The sequence below is a fragment of the Platalea leucorodia genome (assembly GCF_965183815.1).
Source record: "Platalea leucorodia genome assembly, chromosome: 3".
Classification (NCBI taxonomy): Eukaryota; Metazoa; Chordata; class Aves; order Pelecaniformes; family Threskiornithidae; genus Platalea; species Platalea leucorodia.
Window position 1 is genome coordinate 87,528,135 of NC_138825.1, and position 16,964 is coordinate 87,545,098.

The following is a 16,964-nucleotide window of genomic DNA, read 5'->3' on the forward strand; positions in this document are numbered from 1 at the left end:
CCATATAAAAGCTACAATGAGCAGACTGAGCTCTCCTCTCTAGCTTGATCCTTTGGTTCATAGGAGACTTGGTTGATGACAAACCATTCAGTCTAGTGGATGGGGATGGTCTGAATTTTTATTTCCTACAAGTCCTGTAAGCCTCTGTGTGTTCTAGTGTCAGATTTATGAGTAACTAGGAATTGGCTCTGAAATGTATGAAGAAAAAAAAATTACTACTTTTTGTAAATATGTCCTAGGCAAAAACTGAAACGTATGTTAAATATAGGAGATTAAAAGCAGGTTTGCTTAGTTCTGGTCTTAGTTTATGCACACATTCTCTCTGTACCATCTCAACGTGTTCAAGTATTAATAGGATTTCTGGATGTTGAAAACATTTATAAATTTATAATCTTGCTCCCTACCCCCTACCTTTCTAATAATGCTTGCATAGCATGCTTAATAATTTACATATCACTTAGATACCAGTATTCGATAAAGTCAGTATGCCAAATTCAGCTTCCAATGTTATATGTTTCTTTGTTTGCCTACTATAGTGAAGAATATAAAGTAAAATTTTGATTATATCTTTCTTAATGTTGTTATGCAGTAATGTTCTGAGGCAAAGAAATTTGAACCATGGGGAAAGCAGAGCTGCTAACAAACCAGTTTGGGCTTTGTTAGGCAGGGGAGTAGACATATGAATATATAACGTATGATTATCATAAAATTATGGCCTGGAAATTGAACAGTCATGCTGCTGCATTTTAGACAGTACATTTATAATAAGCTGTAATAAAGTAAACATGTGAATGGGTATAAGAAGAGGCATTACTTGCGATCACAAATGTATGTTCAGTTCATGCTTTTGAAGCTCAATTTAACAAAGCAAACAAATTTCCTTGTAGTGTTAACACAATTGTTCTCAGTGGTGAATTTTGATTTATGGGGAAAAAAACTTGAAGCGTATAAAACTGGCTGTTTGGGATCTAAATGGAAGAAAAGTATATGATTCATAATGGCTGTAATTTGAAAGCTGCGTGTTGTTACAAGTAAAAGTGGGTTTAAAAGACTCACTTGCAATTACTTGCTACTTTGGATTCTAGTTTAAATGTATTTTGGTTTATTCTGGTATCAGTTGGTGTTTTTCTGAAAGAGTATAAACCCACGGTTTCTAGAAACATTTCAGAAGCCAGATAAGCAATGATGAGAATTCGGTTTAGAGCCCAATCCTGATAACGCTAGTGTGGGCTAATTGATCTTATGAAACTGCTCAGGGGTATATAACTTGCAAGGATAAGAGTTTGTAGAGCCGGGGCCCACATGAATAGTGACAGATAGTATCTGACTCGTAAAAGTAGTTTTTCCTCAGAAGACAGAGAAAGGCTGCTGGGAAGCTCCTGATAGCCCAGCCCCGGGGAGTCTCCCTGTAACCCATCCCCGGCGGTGTGACAGCAAGCGACGGAACCCCTAGGAGGGTGTGAGAAGTAGAGATAAAATAAGATGAATTTAGACTCCTACAGCAGTAATAGCTTGGGTACAAAGAAAAGATGAAAAACAGTCATATGAGAAAGTACACCGTAAAATCTATGTGTGATAAACACAAATATTTGTCAAGAGAGCCGTCATTATAGAGGTGAAGTCCAACATGTGAAAAGCAGAAAATGTTAGAAAAACTCTTCATCCTATTCTGACACAGTCGTCTCGGTTCTCTTTTGTTTATTTTGAGGTATAGAAATAGCATTGCCAAAGGTTGTAAAATAGTGATAGCACTGCTTTGTCTCCAGAAGATTTGTTTGGGTTTCTGCTGATAAATTATTAAAGAGATCTCAGCTGCCCTGTGTCACAGGATTTCTTGGTAGCATGAGTGTAAGTACCTGAGGGATAATTAAGATTGGGTTTAGAGAACCTAATGGGGGGTAAATGCTTTCCCTGTTGTGTGACCACAAACCATCCCCCTCTGTTTCCCCATTTGCAAACTGAGAATAATAAGCCTTATGAAATTCATAATTTATGAATGAGCTAAGTGGTGTTTTCAAAGTATATTCTTTCCTGTCGGTGCATAACTCTTATCTCTGGATCTTTGTTTCCTAGCATGCAGTGCTCTCAGGTTGGGGCTGGCTCCCTTTTGCAAAAGCAGTCTGAGTGAATAAAACACAAATCAGGGTTAAGACTGGCTTTCATGAGCTAGCTCATGTCAAGTAGAAATACAGTCCTCAAAATATATCAGGCTGTGGGTGAAATGTTTCCTCCTGGAATCATTTCTACATTATGATTACAGCTTTTTCTATCAACTTGCACTGTATATCCTTGCTCTATCTTCCCCGCCTGTACAGTTGCTTACCTTCCTGGTGGGGGGTGGCTTTTTTCAGAAGCCTCCAGTGGGTTCCTTGCCCTTCACTGAAAGGATTTTTTTGCTTATTTGTTTTTGCATAACCTGCCGAACAGTTCTGAGGTTTGCTGTGGCATTTTACTGCTTTGCTTGCATCTGCCTGTTTTTCTTTGGTGCTTTGATAAACACTCTCAAGTTTCAGTACTGACCCCAGGGATTATTAGTGGCACAATTATTCTTGGTGTGCCAAATCCAAGCTGGCTGTCCCTGGCCCCTGCAAAGTTACCCCAGGTGCTTGCAGTGAAGCACTGTTCTTACCCCTTCCTACAAATTCATGAGCTGTAGAGCAGGTGAAGCTCTGTTTGCACCAGATACACATCCTCTCTACAGTAAGTTCCCACTTTGAGAGCTCTGTTACTGCTCTCTTACTGCCTGGGTGTTTACTGCAGTTCCCCCGTCCCTTAATGTTTCTTTCCTCTTTCCTCAGCACATGCTGAGGTTCAGAATTATATGAGCTGCTTTTTTGGTACGACTTTATTTAAGAGCTCATCGCAGTGGAGATAGGCCAGGTTCATGAGTCCTCAGCACCAAATTCTTCTGTTTCTCAGTTTTTACAGAAGATGTGCAGAGAGATCTTTTTTCTTTAATCCATAGACCTGTGATGATTAGAGTGCCTGGGCAAGGGGTATTGATCTAGGAGGAAAACCATTTATTACTTTGTTTCATTTAACTGTTCAAGATATGTGTATGGACCCTCGGATCTCTGCTTCCCATTCTTGACGATGATTAAAAGAAAATAGGTTTTTGAAAAGCTTTAAAGTTCCCTGAGGAGTGAGGTGGAAATGGCAAAGTCTAGCAGGAAGGTCAACTGCTCTTTGAGTACTGTAGATGCCTAAGTTATAATGCCCAAAAGTGTTCAAAGAGTTTGCTGGTTTGCTGTGGCTGACCAGGTTTTCCCATTGAGTTAAATGGGAAGTGTAGAAAAAAGAATATATTGAAGAGTGCGCGTCATCGAGCAAAGCATTTGTGCAAACACAGATATATTTCCACATCATGGTCTTAGCACTTACCAGTTATCTGCTTTGTTGTAGATACCGGTGCTCCTCTGAGAGTCCCAAACAACGCTCAGGAAAACATTGGTTTCTTACAGAGAGTTCAGATGGTGTTGCAAGGTCAGGTGTACAGGAGACCTTCCAGGATACATTAAGAAATCTATTTCCAGCTGGCACAAAGTCATTAAACTTGTAATATCACTATTATCCACATAAGAGGAAGGCTTTTTATTTCTGATGTTTCCATCAGTCAGTTGTCAGGAAATCACCAGGACTCCAACCCACTCTATGTATCAGAAAATGGTATCCATATTTGAAATTCCTACATGTAAGAATGAGTGATTCTTTGAGAAAATATTATATGTTGCAGAATAAATCATGAACTGTGAGTGCTAGACACTGCCAGTCAAAACCCCCCAAAATCCACAATTTAAAAAAGCCTTGCTCTTGTGATTTTGAAACATGATTTTTCTTTTTGGCTTTTTCCATGATTTTCCAGTGCTAGGTGTTAGCATTGTGGTTTAATTTGGTGTGAACAAAAATGTTAAATTTTTGATATTTCTTAATGTTCCTTTCCAGGAATGAGATCTCAAAATTGGAGCATTTCCATTTCCTATGTACACAAGAAGTGGCATAGTTACACTTAGAAGACTTCTTTAATGTTAAATAGACATATCAACTGCATTGGGTTTACCCAAGCAGATAACCATTTGTTGGGTAATATATTACTTAAAAGGAAACACAATCAGTATGTTTAATTTAGAAACAGAATTGGTTACCAATGCTTTTATTTTACTTTCAACAAATCTATGTTTTGGATAAAATAATCTCTTGAATTGTATTAAGAAATAGATATTAAGCTGCATTACAAAATCTGTTTTGGCTTGAACAAAAATGTGGAGCAGTTAACTTACTGACTTCTGCCAGTTGACAGTATTGATATTTGTGGTCCTGTGTACACTAATAGTATGAACAGGCATTTAATAACCATCTCTTAAATTCTTATAGTTCTTTGAGAAGTTTTACTGTGGAACACATGAGATACTTTATGGGAATGGGGGAAAAAAGTTCTTTAAAAGCATCTGAACAAGCTGTCCGAGAATTAGGAAGAAGCACTGAAGGAACAACTTGGGATCTGTATTAGGTGCTACGTTGTGCCCTGTAAGTGTTGAGGGCTCTAATAACTACACGGCTACTGACTCTCTGGGATGTTCTCAGTCAAATCATTAGAATGTTTTACATTCATGTCCTCACCTGTAATCACATGTAAGAGTGCTTTCCCAGGATAGTCCTTGCCCATACACACACTCCTCTGGAAAGCTGGGCGTGCGCTAAAATCGTGCACTTTGAAGCTTTGCTTTAGGTGTATTCTCAAAATAAACGTGAGCCCTGTTTCTCACACCTCATTTCCTCTCAGTTGTCTTGGTTTGACATGAAGGTCCTTGGAGTTAGCTTGTCACCATTCAGTCTTCAAAAAGATCTCATTTTGAGTTTGGCTTATCTTTATCTCTTCAGAATCTGCTTATTTTGTTACTGCTGCTGCTTTATTTTTTCTGTCTCCATCCTGTTCCTTCAGGAAGTCTTGACCCCTCTTCCTTTCCTCAAATTCCCATGTAGTTGTTCTTTTCGTTCCCTGGCTGTTGTCATTGCTTCTCCCTGGTCTTCAGATGATGCCCTTACTGCTATGGAGTCATATTACCAGTGGGCAGGTTAATTCTCTCTGTCATCTAGGACATTCCACATTGCTTGAGAAGTTTAGAACTAAAGTCTATGTAGTACTTCGCAGTTGTGGGCAGTCATAGCATTTGAGAGTAATGCAGAAATCAGGGTTTGAGATGTGCTATTTTGCTAGAGAGGTTTTATTTCCTAAACTGTCATTTGTGGCTGAATGTATCCCAGTACCCTCAGGACAAGGAGCTTACAAATGTCGTATTTTTTTTACAGTTCTTAGAAAAATGTGGTTTAATTTTTGCGGGACGGATGACTAGAGAAGGTGTGGGCTCTAGTTCTCCTGCAGTAGGAGACTGGGAAGCAACCAGAAGGTTTCTCCCTCACGAACACGCAGCTGATCATTTCTTTTGGGATGTACTGCTTTCACTTGTTTGTTTGCTTTGGCTGTGAGAATGGATCCTAATGGAAAAAAGTTAGTTATGATATCAGAGAGAGGAAGAATTACTTTACAGGCCTTATGCGGCAGCTCTCAGCTTTTCTCCCCTCCAGGCATTGGAACTTGTATTTAAAACAAGAAAACAAACAGTTTGTGTACCTGAGCGCATCAAAAAGGAATGCCTTCATTGCACATGCCAGCTATAAAAGGAAAAGGCAGTTTCTTAGAAAATAGAAAGCCATTACATTTAGAATCTATCTTGCCTGTGTGTTATGGTTCCTTTTTTTAATTCTGTATAAATAAAGATCTTTTTAATTTCCTAAGATTTCAACTGCTGCTTTTGCTCATTTGTTGTCTCATGGAAGTTAACATTTTCTGTGTCTACTATTACGATCGTTTCTTCTGGGATGTTAGAAATAGGCTGATGACTAGGGATGTGGAATAAGCAATAGAAATAGGTGAATTGAAGAATGATTTTCTTTGTATAAATGTTTGGTAATAGAGGGGAAAGTGCAACAAAAGGAATGTAAAGAGAGAAAGGATTTGAAATAGAACGTGTTAAGATTTTGCTTAGAAACATCACTTTCTTTAAAGGGGAATATTTACTGAGCTAAGATCATTTCAACTGCTTTGAAAAAAATATGCACATGGAAACACAGGGCTTCTTTCAGTCAAGTCTCCATTTATCTAAAAGCTTACCTTCTTTTTCCTTTCTAAAGAACTTGAATATGGGGAAGGTAGATGAGTTTGTAAAGTTTAAGCTTCTCCACTGTAGATGTGCTTTCTGAAATATTAACTTAATTACCTTAAAATCTAAATTCTCACTCTTAATGCCTCTTCTGTCAAGTAGCGGCTTGCCTCTCCTTAGGGATTAAGGGTGATGAGACCAATGTTTGAGTGAAGTCTTCACAGAAAATATGTATGTTTCAAGTAAATGAAGGAATGACTCAACAGGTGGAATGACGGACCATTCTGATGATCAAGTGCCCTGTGGAGATACACAGAAAAGCCTTGGCCGCTGGTAGTCAGCAGAGATAATGCAGGCGTGTTCATGGGACTGAAGCTAACTACCTTCAGTGTAAATGGTTTCTCCTCTTTTTCAGCTGGATATATTGCTTTTTTCACATTTTGTTCTAAATTAGCATAAAATGTGGCTGCATATAGACACACTGTTGTGATAAATCTCAAAATGGCTCTATTATTCTGCCAGGTGAGATAATTTGAGATGGGTAAGATATTTCACTTTTTAAAATATATTTTGAATTTCTTTCAGAACACAGGGAATGAAAGGAGACTGGAAAATGGGAGATTTCCTAAACCTTAAATGTCATGATTCTTAGAAAAAGGAATAAGCTTACCCCCCCAAAAGTTTTTCCAAGTGAATAGCCCAGATGATGATGGCAGTGGGAAGCCTTTCTCAGCAGGGAGAGGAAGATAGCTGTCATCTTCATGTAATCTGACATTCGTAAGCAATGGTCTTGTATTACATCCAGTCTGATTTGATAATGAACTATTGCTGAAATTGAGATGCAGCTCTTGCCCGCTTTTTTCCGATCACATCTTGCAGTCTAGCAGTAATGTAGTGAACCAGCTTCCAAGAGGAAGCTCATCTATATTTTTGGGAAGTGATTTCTGTTGGGCAAGTAGGCTGGTTCCTGATAACTAGATCCAATGCGGTCAGGAACAGCGAGTGTTCTTGCTGAGGAACACTTTCCTTCCTCTTGAAACGAAAGCAGCGTACAGGTTGGTGTTCGTCCTTGCCCAGGACACAGTTGGGTCCAGACCAGAGATACTGTTCTGATGCACGCCACCTCTCACAGCCCCGTGTCGGAGATGTGATCCTCTGGGCTTCTAATTCTGACTGGCTGTCCGAAAACAGGCTAGGGAATAAATATTTAATTAAGGGAGGCTCCATGGAGTCCTTAGTGTGGTGGGAGTTTCCGTCTTGAAATTGCTGAATGCTCATTCAGGGCGTTTTATCAACAGTATGGCAGAAGCAGTGGCACTGTACCAAAAGCCTTGCTGCTGATGAGGGTGAGCATTTTGGCTGAGAACTGCCATCATTCCTGAGACACTTCTCCTGTTTCTGTGAAGCACTGACTAGGAGAAGCACCTCTCAAAAAGAGAAATGATGGTGCGTTATTCAGATGCTCCTATGGACTGTACTACTTAAGGGGGAGAAGGAGGGGTGAACTCCATAGTGCAAAGGGAGAATCAAGAAGGCGCTGCTCTGAGCAGCTCAGAATGAATTCCCGAAGGGAAGGAAATTCAAGACAGTTAAATTTGACAGTTTCCCTGTCCCACTGTGAAGCTGAAATACCAGAAAGTAGCACGCAAGCGATAGGTAGATGTAAGGTGTGAATTACGGGTAAAAGGATCGCTATGGGCTCGTTCAGTCCTGTGCATAAACAATACCCATTTAGAAGTCTACTAAAATGCAATGGTAGAAGAGTATTTTTAATGCTGAAAAGTGTGTTTTGCTCAGAGTACTTGTAGTCTTGATCAAATGCCCAGCAGTTCCTAAACTGGTCATTAATGTTACAATAAGTACATTTGCAAGACTGAGGTCACTTAACAAAGTATAGGGAAGAATAGGTGCTGTGTTTCTTTCTTTGTAAAATAATTACTACAACTTGCAGTTCTTAAAGACTATGATCACCAGTTTTCTAACGGGAAAATTCATTTAAGGCAGCGCTTTGGCAGGTTGTTCATATTTTGTGGAAAGATCTGTCTTCCAGATTGCTAATGAATGGCCAAGCAAGTATCTAGATAGTTAATAATACTACTTAATTGCCACAGTCAGATAAAGCTGCCATCTAATTTATTGCTGTTCTGAGCGTCTGAACACTAAAAGAATGATAAACCTGAGAAAGCCTTATGAGATGGTTGGTTAGTTAAAGTCATTGCCTGCAATTTTATACATTTCTCTCTCCAGCAGGTGATCCTTCTAACATTTCCCTGCTTTGGCAGAAAATCAGACACACGGTCATACCCCCTGCTGCCCCCGCTTCCACTAGGCAGCTGTTTTCAAAGTAATACACCTTCCCAAGGCACTGCGCAGCCAAGGGTTTCTTCCTGGGTTGATGTATCCATAGTGCGCTAGAAAAGGATGTTGTGTTTTCCTGCGTACGCCTGTCGGAACATAAATACATCCACAAATGTGTCTCAGTCAGACATCTGGACGGTGTGTAACTTTTCAACGTGGACGGAAAGAAGTGATGTGCTGCGCAGAGCATGCCGCAAAGGAAAAGATTGCTGATCTGGGCAATGGGTTGATTTCATCCAAGTGATTATCAGCAGACACAAACTTCACTTAAGGATTAAATGATTTTTAGGAAAAAAGCTCTTTGCAGGTGATGGAATGGATGAAGAAATAATGTGTGACACGGAAACCTGACTCTGTCAGTCCTGCAGCGGGATAGGCCTTGGTTGTAAGCGGGTTAAACAAAATTGTCTTATAGTGCCTGTTCACAAGTAAAATCCCAGGGCTCCCTATCCGGGAATGAAAACAAGTATTCAGGGTAAATACCAAGAAAAATGTTAGGATTCTGCTTATGAAATTAAGGATAAATCCTGTACCATGCGGTACAGGAGGACTCAGTCCATGCTCAGGACCTTTGCGTGAATTAATTGCCTTTATCTGGGAATTAATGGAAGAGAGGTTCATGGGCTTTTCCACTGTATGTGCTATTAAGCTGTCTGGAGACAGTTATGGCCTTTTTCAAATCTGCATCCCTCTGACAGTAGTAAATTCCCGTGTCACCACTCAGGAGCAAGTAGACAACAGAGGTGAAAAATTATGCTAATGAATTGCAATAACCAGTCGCTTTTTATGAAAGCGCTTATGTGTAAGATCCTGAATCCAAAGTGTTACATTACCTTGTACAGCTTTTCATTGGTAAACTATAGCAAACTAAACGCAGCTAGCAGTTAAATACAGCTTTATATTTCTGAAGAGGCCCTTTGGAACAAAGTGAAGTATACGGGTAAAATTGTTAAAGCGTTAGATAAGGTTCTCGGGTTACCATGGTTACTTGAAAATTTTGCATTGTATCGTAGATTAGGATGCATAGGATGAAGTAGCCAAAACAACTAGGAAGTCCAATGCATATAAACTACATTTCCAAACCACACAGCGTTGCCAAATAGAAAGACAAATAGCTCAGGATATTGGCTGCTGACAAATCTATGAATCAATAAAGAGAAGCCTGAAGGAGATGTAGAACATATGTGATTTGAAATCCCACATTGTTTTGGAGTTACGATCTTAATTTTTAAGGAAAAATGAAGGAAAAAAAAAAAAAGAAAGAAAAGAAAAATCCTCAATAATTTAAAGAGTGGAATGATTTTCCATAAGCTCTTTCTGGTATTGAAATCTGATGTTTGGCTTTGAGACCTTCAACAAAGAAGGTTGATGAAACATGGATAATACATTTCGTGCACTTAGGCTGGCAGTAGCACTTACACTGGAAGCAGTTTATTCCCATGGAAACCTATTTGCATTTGGGCCAGAAGTGACTTTTTTCCCCCCCTCTGTTAGAGCTGCTGTTGTTTTAGCATAATATAATTGCTGTATATTGACAGCAGATTTGAAAAGTATTTTTAAAATGTTGAGTAGCTGAGCATATATATAATGGAGATGTAGTCTGTGTTGGTTTTCTGTGTACGATGGAGGCATGTTGCTGAAAAATGCAGGGCAGCTTTTGATCTTCTATTATTTATCCCTAAAAGAAAGGAAAAAAGTGAATTAAAACATGCTTATCCCAAACATTTTTTTTTTTTTAAACAGGTGACAAAAGAACTGAAACAGTACGACAATAAAATTATAGAGTGCAAGTTTGAGAACAACAGCTGGGTCTTCATGAGACAGAGAATAGACAAAAGCTTTCCAAATGCCTACAGCACTGCCATGGGTGAGTAGAATAATTTGCTTCAATAGTTTTTCAGGCTCAAATTTTAATTTTTTAACTCTGTTCTAGTTTAAGGAGGAAAGGCACTCTGTGTTCTCATTTCTAGTTGAGTCCTGGCTTTCCTAACTTGTTTTAGTAATACCTCATCTTGCAAATGCTTATGTCATGTTTAGCTTTTATATAGCGTGAACCCTTTGGCTTCAGGGTTATTTGAAGAAGTCATTTAAACAAATACTCTGATGTAGTATTTAACAGATAATGCAGAAGCAAGTACCTAAGTCTTTGTAGAACTGCAAAACTTGCTCAAAGAGACATTAAATGGCAGGGCATGCCTTTTAAGTGAGACCCAAGAAAGCTTTTATTTACGATAGCATTGCAACAGCATCTAACTAACAAACATCAGTTCCTAGCGTTGTGTTGGCTCGTCGGGATATAACGCAAACTGGCACACTATGAGTTGAATTTGTTGAACAAAAAAATCCATTATAATTTCACCTCTACTCAGAATGCCAAAACCATTATTTGGCAGACAGGCTAGAAAATTAATAGGAGAAAATGTCATCTTAAGTTGCTACAACAGTCGTACAAACAGTGAAGAGGCAAACAAATGAAAGGTGGGGGTATATCCCTGCAGAATTGTGAGACTTTTATGTTCTACCAAAAAAACATTTTGCCAAGCATTGTAAATTAAATTATGTTGTTTACTTTCAGGTGAAGTGTAAGAGTTTGAATAGGAGTGTGCAAGGCTGAATAACAGTAGTCATGTTGATGCTGACTTCTGTTAAGTGCCAAAATGAAGTTTAATCATATTTAAGACCATGCTATTTACTAGGGCCTGCATAGATGATGTAGAATTTTCTCTGAACCATTCTACTTCTGTTTCTGCATAAACAAAACGTGGTCATTTTGCCAGGAGGTAGTAAATCTGGTGGCACCTTAGGGAACCAGCACAGAATGTAGCTGAAATACTTGCTGAGCAGGCCTGTCAGGAAAGAGGAATGGGCCACAAAAGTCATACAAGTGCAAGGACATCTCTTCATCACCATGACCTAAATTTCTGTTCTCTGTTTCACCTTATTGTTTCAATAGTTAGTTTTCCTTGGAGTTTTCTCTTCTTCATCTGAATCTGAATTCTCTCAGTGCCAGGAGGCACACAAGGTGCAAACATCGTTCTTCCACTTCGATCGGTCTGTGGCTGCCTGCTCTGGAGTCCCAAGGGCCATAGCACAGTCTTCTGTTGTTTTTTTCTTCAAGACATGACCGATCCAGTTCCATCTCCTCCTCCTCACTTCATTACTGATTTTCTCCATCTCCGAGTTGATGCTTGTCGTTTCTGCAACTTTTTATTTTTTTTATTTTTTTTTCCGGGAGGAGGTAGTTGGCCTCCTGCCCAACCCCCATGACTTGGAGGGCCAGTGGTTTTTCTGTCAGGGTGGCCTTCCCTTAGGCTGCGTTGGTTCGGGGCACCTTCTTCAATTTTATCCGGTGCACCCTCCAGAGAGGGATCCCCTATCCACCACCCAGGGGACGCGCCTTCTAGCCGTGCAGCCCCAGCCGAAGGTCTCTTCTTCAAGGAGTAGCATATTCTTCTTTCCTTCGTTCTTAAGAGCATATGCAGCTGCACTTTTTCTCTTCTCATTTTCTCCATTTGTAGAGCAGTTATGTTATTCTTTATATATGACTTTTTTTTTCCCACCAAAACATAATGAACTTCCTAAAAATAAAAATTAAAGGAAAATTAAATGCTACAGGAAGAACTGTTTTGTAAGAAATATTTCAAATTTTCCATGGGAATTTTCAGAACAGAAAGTGTTCCTTTGGCTTTAACTTTTTCACTTTTGACCATTTTTCAAAATCTCCAAAAGTTGTATTTTCTCATTTGAGACTTCCATTGTCGCCTTCTTTAGATCCTTTCTCCTCTATTTGCTTCTATTTATTTTTCCTGATGGTTGAAACAAGAACAAAAGAAGTATCTGTCTCCATCTTGCTTTTGGCCTTTGATACCTTTCAAATTGAAAAGAGACAGGCTTTTTGAGTGATTTAGCTAGGACAGCCCTTAAAAGTTGATATAGAGCTATACCAGCTGCCTTGTGGCACAAATTCTATTCCTAAACTACTGATCATCATAATGCTTTCCAACTGCTGAAGTCACATACAGTACAACTTTTAAAGCACCTTTTCACCAAAAATGAATGAGATAATAAAAAAATAATGCTTGGAAGATGTTTTATTAAAATGCTTTGAATGGTTCTGGAATTCTGCAGGAAAGAAAGGAGTGTTTTCAAGAGTCAGAAAATTAAATGTTGATTGTTACTCCTAACAATGCTGTATTGCAAGTACATTTTAAGGAGCCTTAATGTTGTTCAGTACTCTAGGGGGTCAATAGATTGTTTTGCATGGAAATTGCATCCATGCTGCAGCCAATCCTTACATGCTATAAATTATCCTCTAATCATTTTGTACTTTCTTCCAAGATAGTTGTAGGATTCCTACTTAATTTCTTGTTCTTTATTTTCTTCACCCTCCCTAAGCCTCTTGGGAGGATTAATTAGAGGAGTACAAAGTTACATAGGCAAAGTATTAAAAATATTTTGTTTGTTTTAAGAAAAGTAAGCCTTTTTATTTGTTCCATAAAATCCTGTGGGCCATTACTTGCCAACTATGACCTGAGGAGTCACGTTAAGTAATCCAAGTGTGCTCACACATGCACGCCTTGGCCACCATGCAGCACTATGGCCTTTCCTCCATCATATGGTCTGGTGTGCTAGACGTGTAGCTTGCTTGGTGTCAAGTCTTTCAGCCACATGAAGGTATATGGGGTAAAAAAAAAAGTACTGTTCATTGGGGGTTATGGTATTTAAAGTACTTAGTGGTGAAAAAAAAAAAGTTACCTGAATTCAGAGGTTTTCAATATTAAGCCTGTCTTGTTTCTTGCTATTCAGATTTAATGGGTGTTTTAAAGCCATGTCCCACAAGGCCTTCGTTGCTGTTGCTTGCCTCAATAAGATGTCAGTTCTTGGCGTTTTTATATTGCCCCATGAAGCCTACACAGGCATGCCTTTTGCTTGTTTTATAAAGAGCGATTCCCATGAGGTAGGGGCCCACTGCACTGCTTCGCTCTCCGGGGGGCAAAGCAGAGACACTTGACTCCTGACACAACCATCTTGTGAGAGCCCGTGTTTAAGGCTGAGTACTCGAGTCAGATTATGTTATTTATTTTGCAAAGAGGGGATGAAATTATTGAAGTGCCAACCACAACAAATGGGTTTAGTAACTTGAGAATATGTTCTTTGTTCGCAGCTGTATGCAACAGCATCCAGAATCCAGTCACAAAGGAGATGCTGTTTGAGTTCATTGATAGATGTACAGCAGCTTCTCAAGGACAGACGCGGAAACACCACCTCGATCCTGACACCGAACTCATGCCACCCCCACCACCCAAAAGGCCGCGTACCATAACATAAGGCCTCGGTCTCGGCGGATAGCATGTTTACAGTTCTGCAGAAGGTGAAATGCAAGTGTGAAGGCTGGAAAAAAAGAAATTGGAATTGCTGTAAATACTTGGGTGTGGTTTTTTGAGTTGTGTTTTTTTGTTTGGTTGTTTTTTTTGGTTTTTTTGTTTTTTTTTTTTTTTTCAAATTCCATATATGAATGGACATTGTTTTGTAACTGATAAATTCAAACTTACCTTATTGTATTTGAAGATGAGATTTCCAAAGGTTTAGACAAGAACAGTACAACGAAGTCAATGGAAAGCTGCCTTGTTTATATACGGATCTCTTTTCACCTTTTATTTATAATGTCAGCAATCTGGAACTGAGAAAACATTGGGATGCTGTACTTTTTAGAGGCTGTGTTTAAAAAAAGCAGAAGTGTTTTTTTATTATTGTTATTCAACTGGTTGCGATTTGTCACCCATAGTATAATTGATCATAGTTTCCCTGCATTTCTGAGACTTGTGTTTAACAGCAAACAGCAATGTCGTTTGTGCTCTGTGTTGGTTAAAAACTAAGCTGTCTTAGATTTCACTAATTTCAAAATTAGCTGGGTTTTTGTTGTTGAACTATTAGAAAAGCAAATTCTTCTTGTAAATAGCATCCCTTTGAAAGGAAACATGCTGGGTGTTTGTTTTTTCCCCCCTGTTTGAACCTAACACACCAAATGTATAGTGAGCTGATTTTAGCTTTGCCTTTTTAAGTTTACCTGTAGATAAGGAATACACCAAATCCTTAGTATTAAGGTCTCTGTTAAGAGGCTGTTTCTAGTACAGGGCTTAGTTCTCCACAGTGATACCATTGTAAATATTACTAAAAACTACACATCACTGTGATATGCAAGAGTAATAAGCAGTGCTAATCATGATGTCTTAGATCCAGGCACAAAATGGCAAAAGAAATGCCAGACAACTCCTGTGTAGCGGTGAAGGTAGTTCAGGTGGAAGAGAGCCGCGTGAGACGGCGAGTCTCCCGCTTTAGGTAGTTGCAGGGCAAAGAGAAACCATTTAGGGGTGCGAACGAGTGTCCCAGGGAACAGGGCACTCATTTGGAAAGGTGGGGTTGGCTGTCCCGCGGCACGGTGCTCATCCGCTGGCTGACTTTCTTTCATACCAAACGAAGAAGTGCATGAATGCCCTTGACGGCTCATGTTGCAGCGCACTGGCGGATGTTCACAATGTGAGTTTTGAGAAGCTGCATTCTGGTTGTCTAATGGAGGAGTTGTTCTGAGCTGGCATTAATTGGAAACCAAATGCAGACGTTAAAGTTTACTGTACATTTATCAAGCAGGGATCGAATTGGCTCTTTCTGTAGTTTACTTAGTGTGCGAGTCATCCATTCATTCAGCAACCTGATTAGTGAAGCTCATTAATTTGTTATAACTGAAATGCATTTCTGTTTAAATGTTTTAATGTTTGTAAGCAAAATTAACTCCTGCATTTTTTTTTTCCCCTGTATGGAAACTTTACGACTATGCTTCGTGGTGGCTTCTCTAATTGTTTCTACCTGTTGCATAAATGCACACGGCATCATTTAGATGGCGTTCTTAGCGTCTCTTTCTGGGATATTCCACGTGTGTTTTAGAGAACTGAAGGAGTTATACAAGTTACTTTTTATACTATGGTAAAACTTGAGGGGAAAAAAAATGCGTTCATCCAAGTTCTTTTTTTTCAACTGTACATAGTTCCTGCATATTATCTATAGAAAAGATATAATATCACCTATGCAAGGTTGCAAAATAATCTCCTAAAAAGAGCCTTATGAATTTGATGTGAAAACCTATGCAGCCTCTGTGCATCTTGCATTGAAACACACAGTGAATTATTTCTTCACTCACATAAATAATTTCCCCCGGATTATACTTGTCATTGAGATTGTCATAACATACACTTTGTCACTGACCTTCTTGGTTCTATGGCAATTGCAACGTCTATGATGATTACCACCTTCTCCATGAGGTTAGGACATTGCATTCTTGTCAGGATGTGTCCAGGTTATTCCCATCTTTCTCCTTCCCAGCCCTTGCATCTTGTATTTCAACAAGACCTAGTTTCTGGTTTACCTTTTACTTCAGAGCTGCAGCACCGCAGGCTGTCTTCCACGTGCATTCCACCAAGTCCATGAATGTGTTGTGGCCCTTGTATTTTGACAGTGTCTTTTTTTTCCACACTCAACTTGAAATGCATATTTTGAAAGAGTAATGACTGAGAAGGTTTTGACTGCCACGTTCACATTTGATTGTCAAACTCTTCTTGCACTATGACCTGTAGCTTTTTAGAGGTCAATCGCCTTTGCTTTTCTGGAAAAGGAAGCTACTGGGGAAGGGTTGCATGAAGAACCTGATGAAAACAAATGGAATTTCACTCGGACCAGATGGGTTTAATGCTGTGAGAAATGCAAACCTCCTTTCTCTGCTACTAGATATTCAAGAGATTGAAGCTAAGAAGCAAAGAAGAGTCTGTGCCAGGAAAATAATGATGATAAAAAAACCCTAACTTGTCTGTTCTTTGGTGTACAGCATGAATTCATCCACTGTTTTGTCATTTGTTAAATATACAATTAAAATTTGGTTTCAGTGGAGTTTCCAGAAAATGTAAGTACATTCCTCTACAAACTGTGTATTAAGTATTTTAATAAAGTCAATGGTTTAAAATACTGTCGTGGTTTAACCCCAGTTGGCAACCAAGCACCACACAGCCGCTCGATCACCGTCCGTCCCCCACCTCGCCCCAGCGGGATGGGGGAGAGAATCTGAAGAGCAAAAGTGAAACTTGTTGGTTGAGATAAGAACAGTTTAATAATTGAAATTTTTTTAAAAAAATTGTATTGAAAAGGAAAACAACGAGGGGGGAGGGGGGAAACCAAACGCAGGAAAAACAAGTGATGCAGCCGCTCACCACCTGCTGACCGATGCCCAGCCCGTCCCCGAGCAGCAATTGCTGCCCCCCGGCCAACTCCCCCAGTTTATATGCTGAGCATGACGCCGTACGGTATGGCATAGCCCTTTGGCCAGTCTGGGTCAGCTGTCCTGGCTGTGCTCCCTCCCAGCTTCTTGTGCACCTCCTCCATGGCAGAATATAAGAAGCTGAA

The 16,964-nt window shown here is 39.5% G+C and overlaps 1 protein-coding gene across 3 annotated transcripts in view; it reads left to right on the plus strand.

Moving 5' to 3' along the window:
* Nucleotides 1-16,399, plus strand: part of RNGTT (RNA guanylyltransferase and 5'-phosphatase) — a 196,842-nt gene extending 180,443 nt beyond the window's left edge. For all 3 annotated transcript variants that reach the window (XM_082305218.1, XM_082305216.1, XM_082305217.1), the window contains 2 exons: nucleotides 10,260-10,383; nucleotides 13,681-16,399. In XM_082305218.1, the coding sequence (XP_082161344.1) occupies nucleotides 10,260-10,383; nucleotides 13,681-13,844 (288 nt within the window). In that variant the 3' untranslated portion in view covers nucleotides 13,845-16,399. The remainder of the gene's footprint in view (nucleotides 1-10,259; nucleotides 10,384-13,680) is intronic.
* The last annotated feature ends 565 nt before the right edge of the window (nucleotides 16,400-16,964 follow it).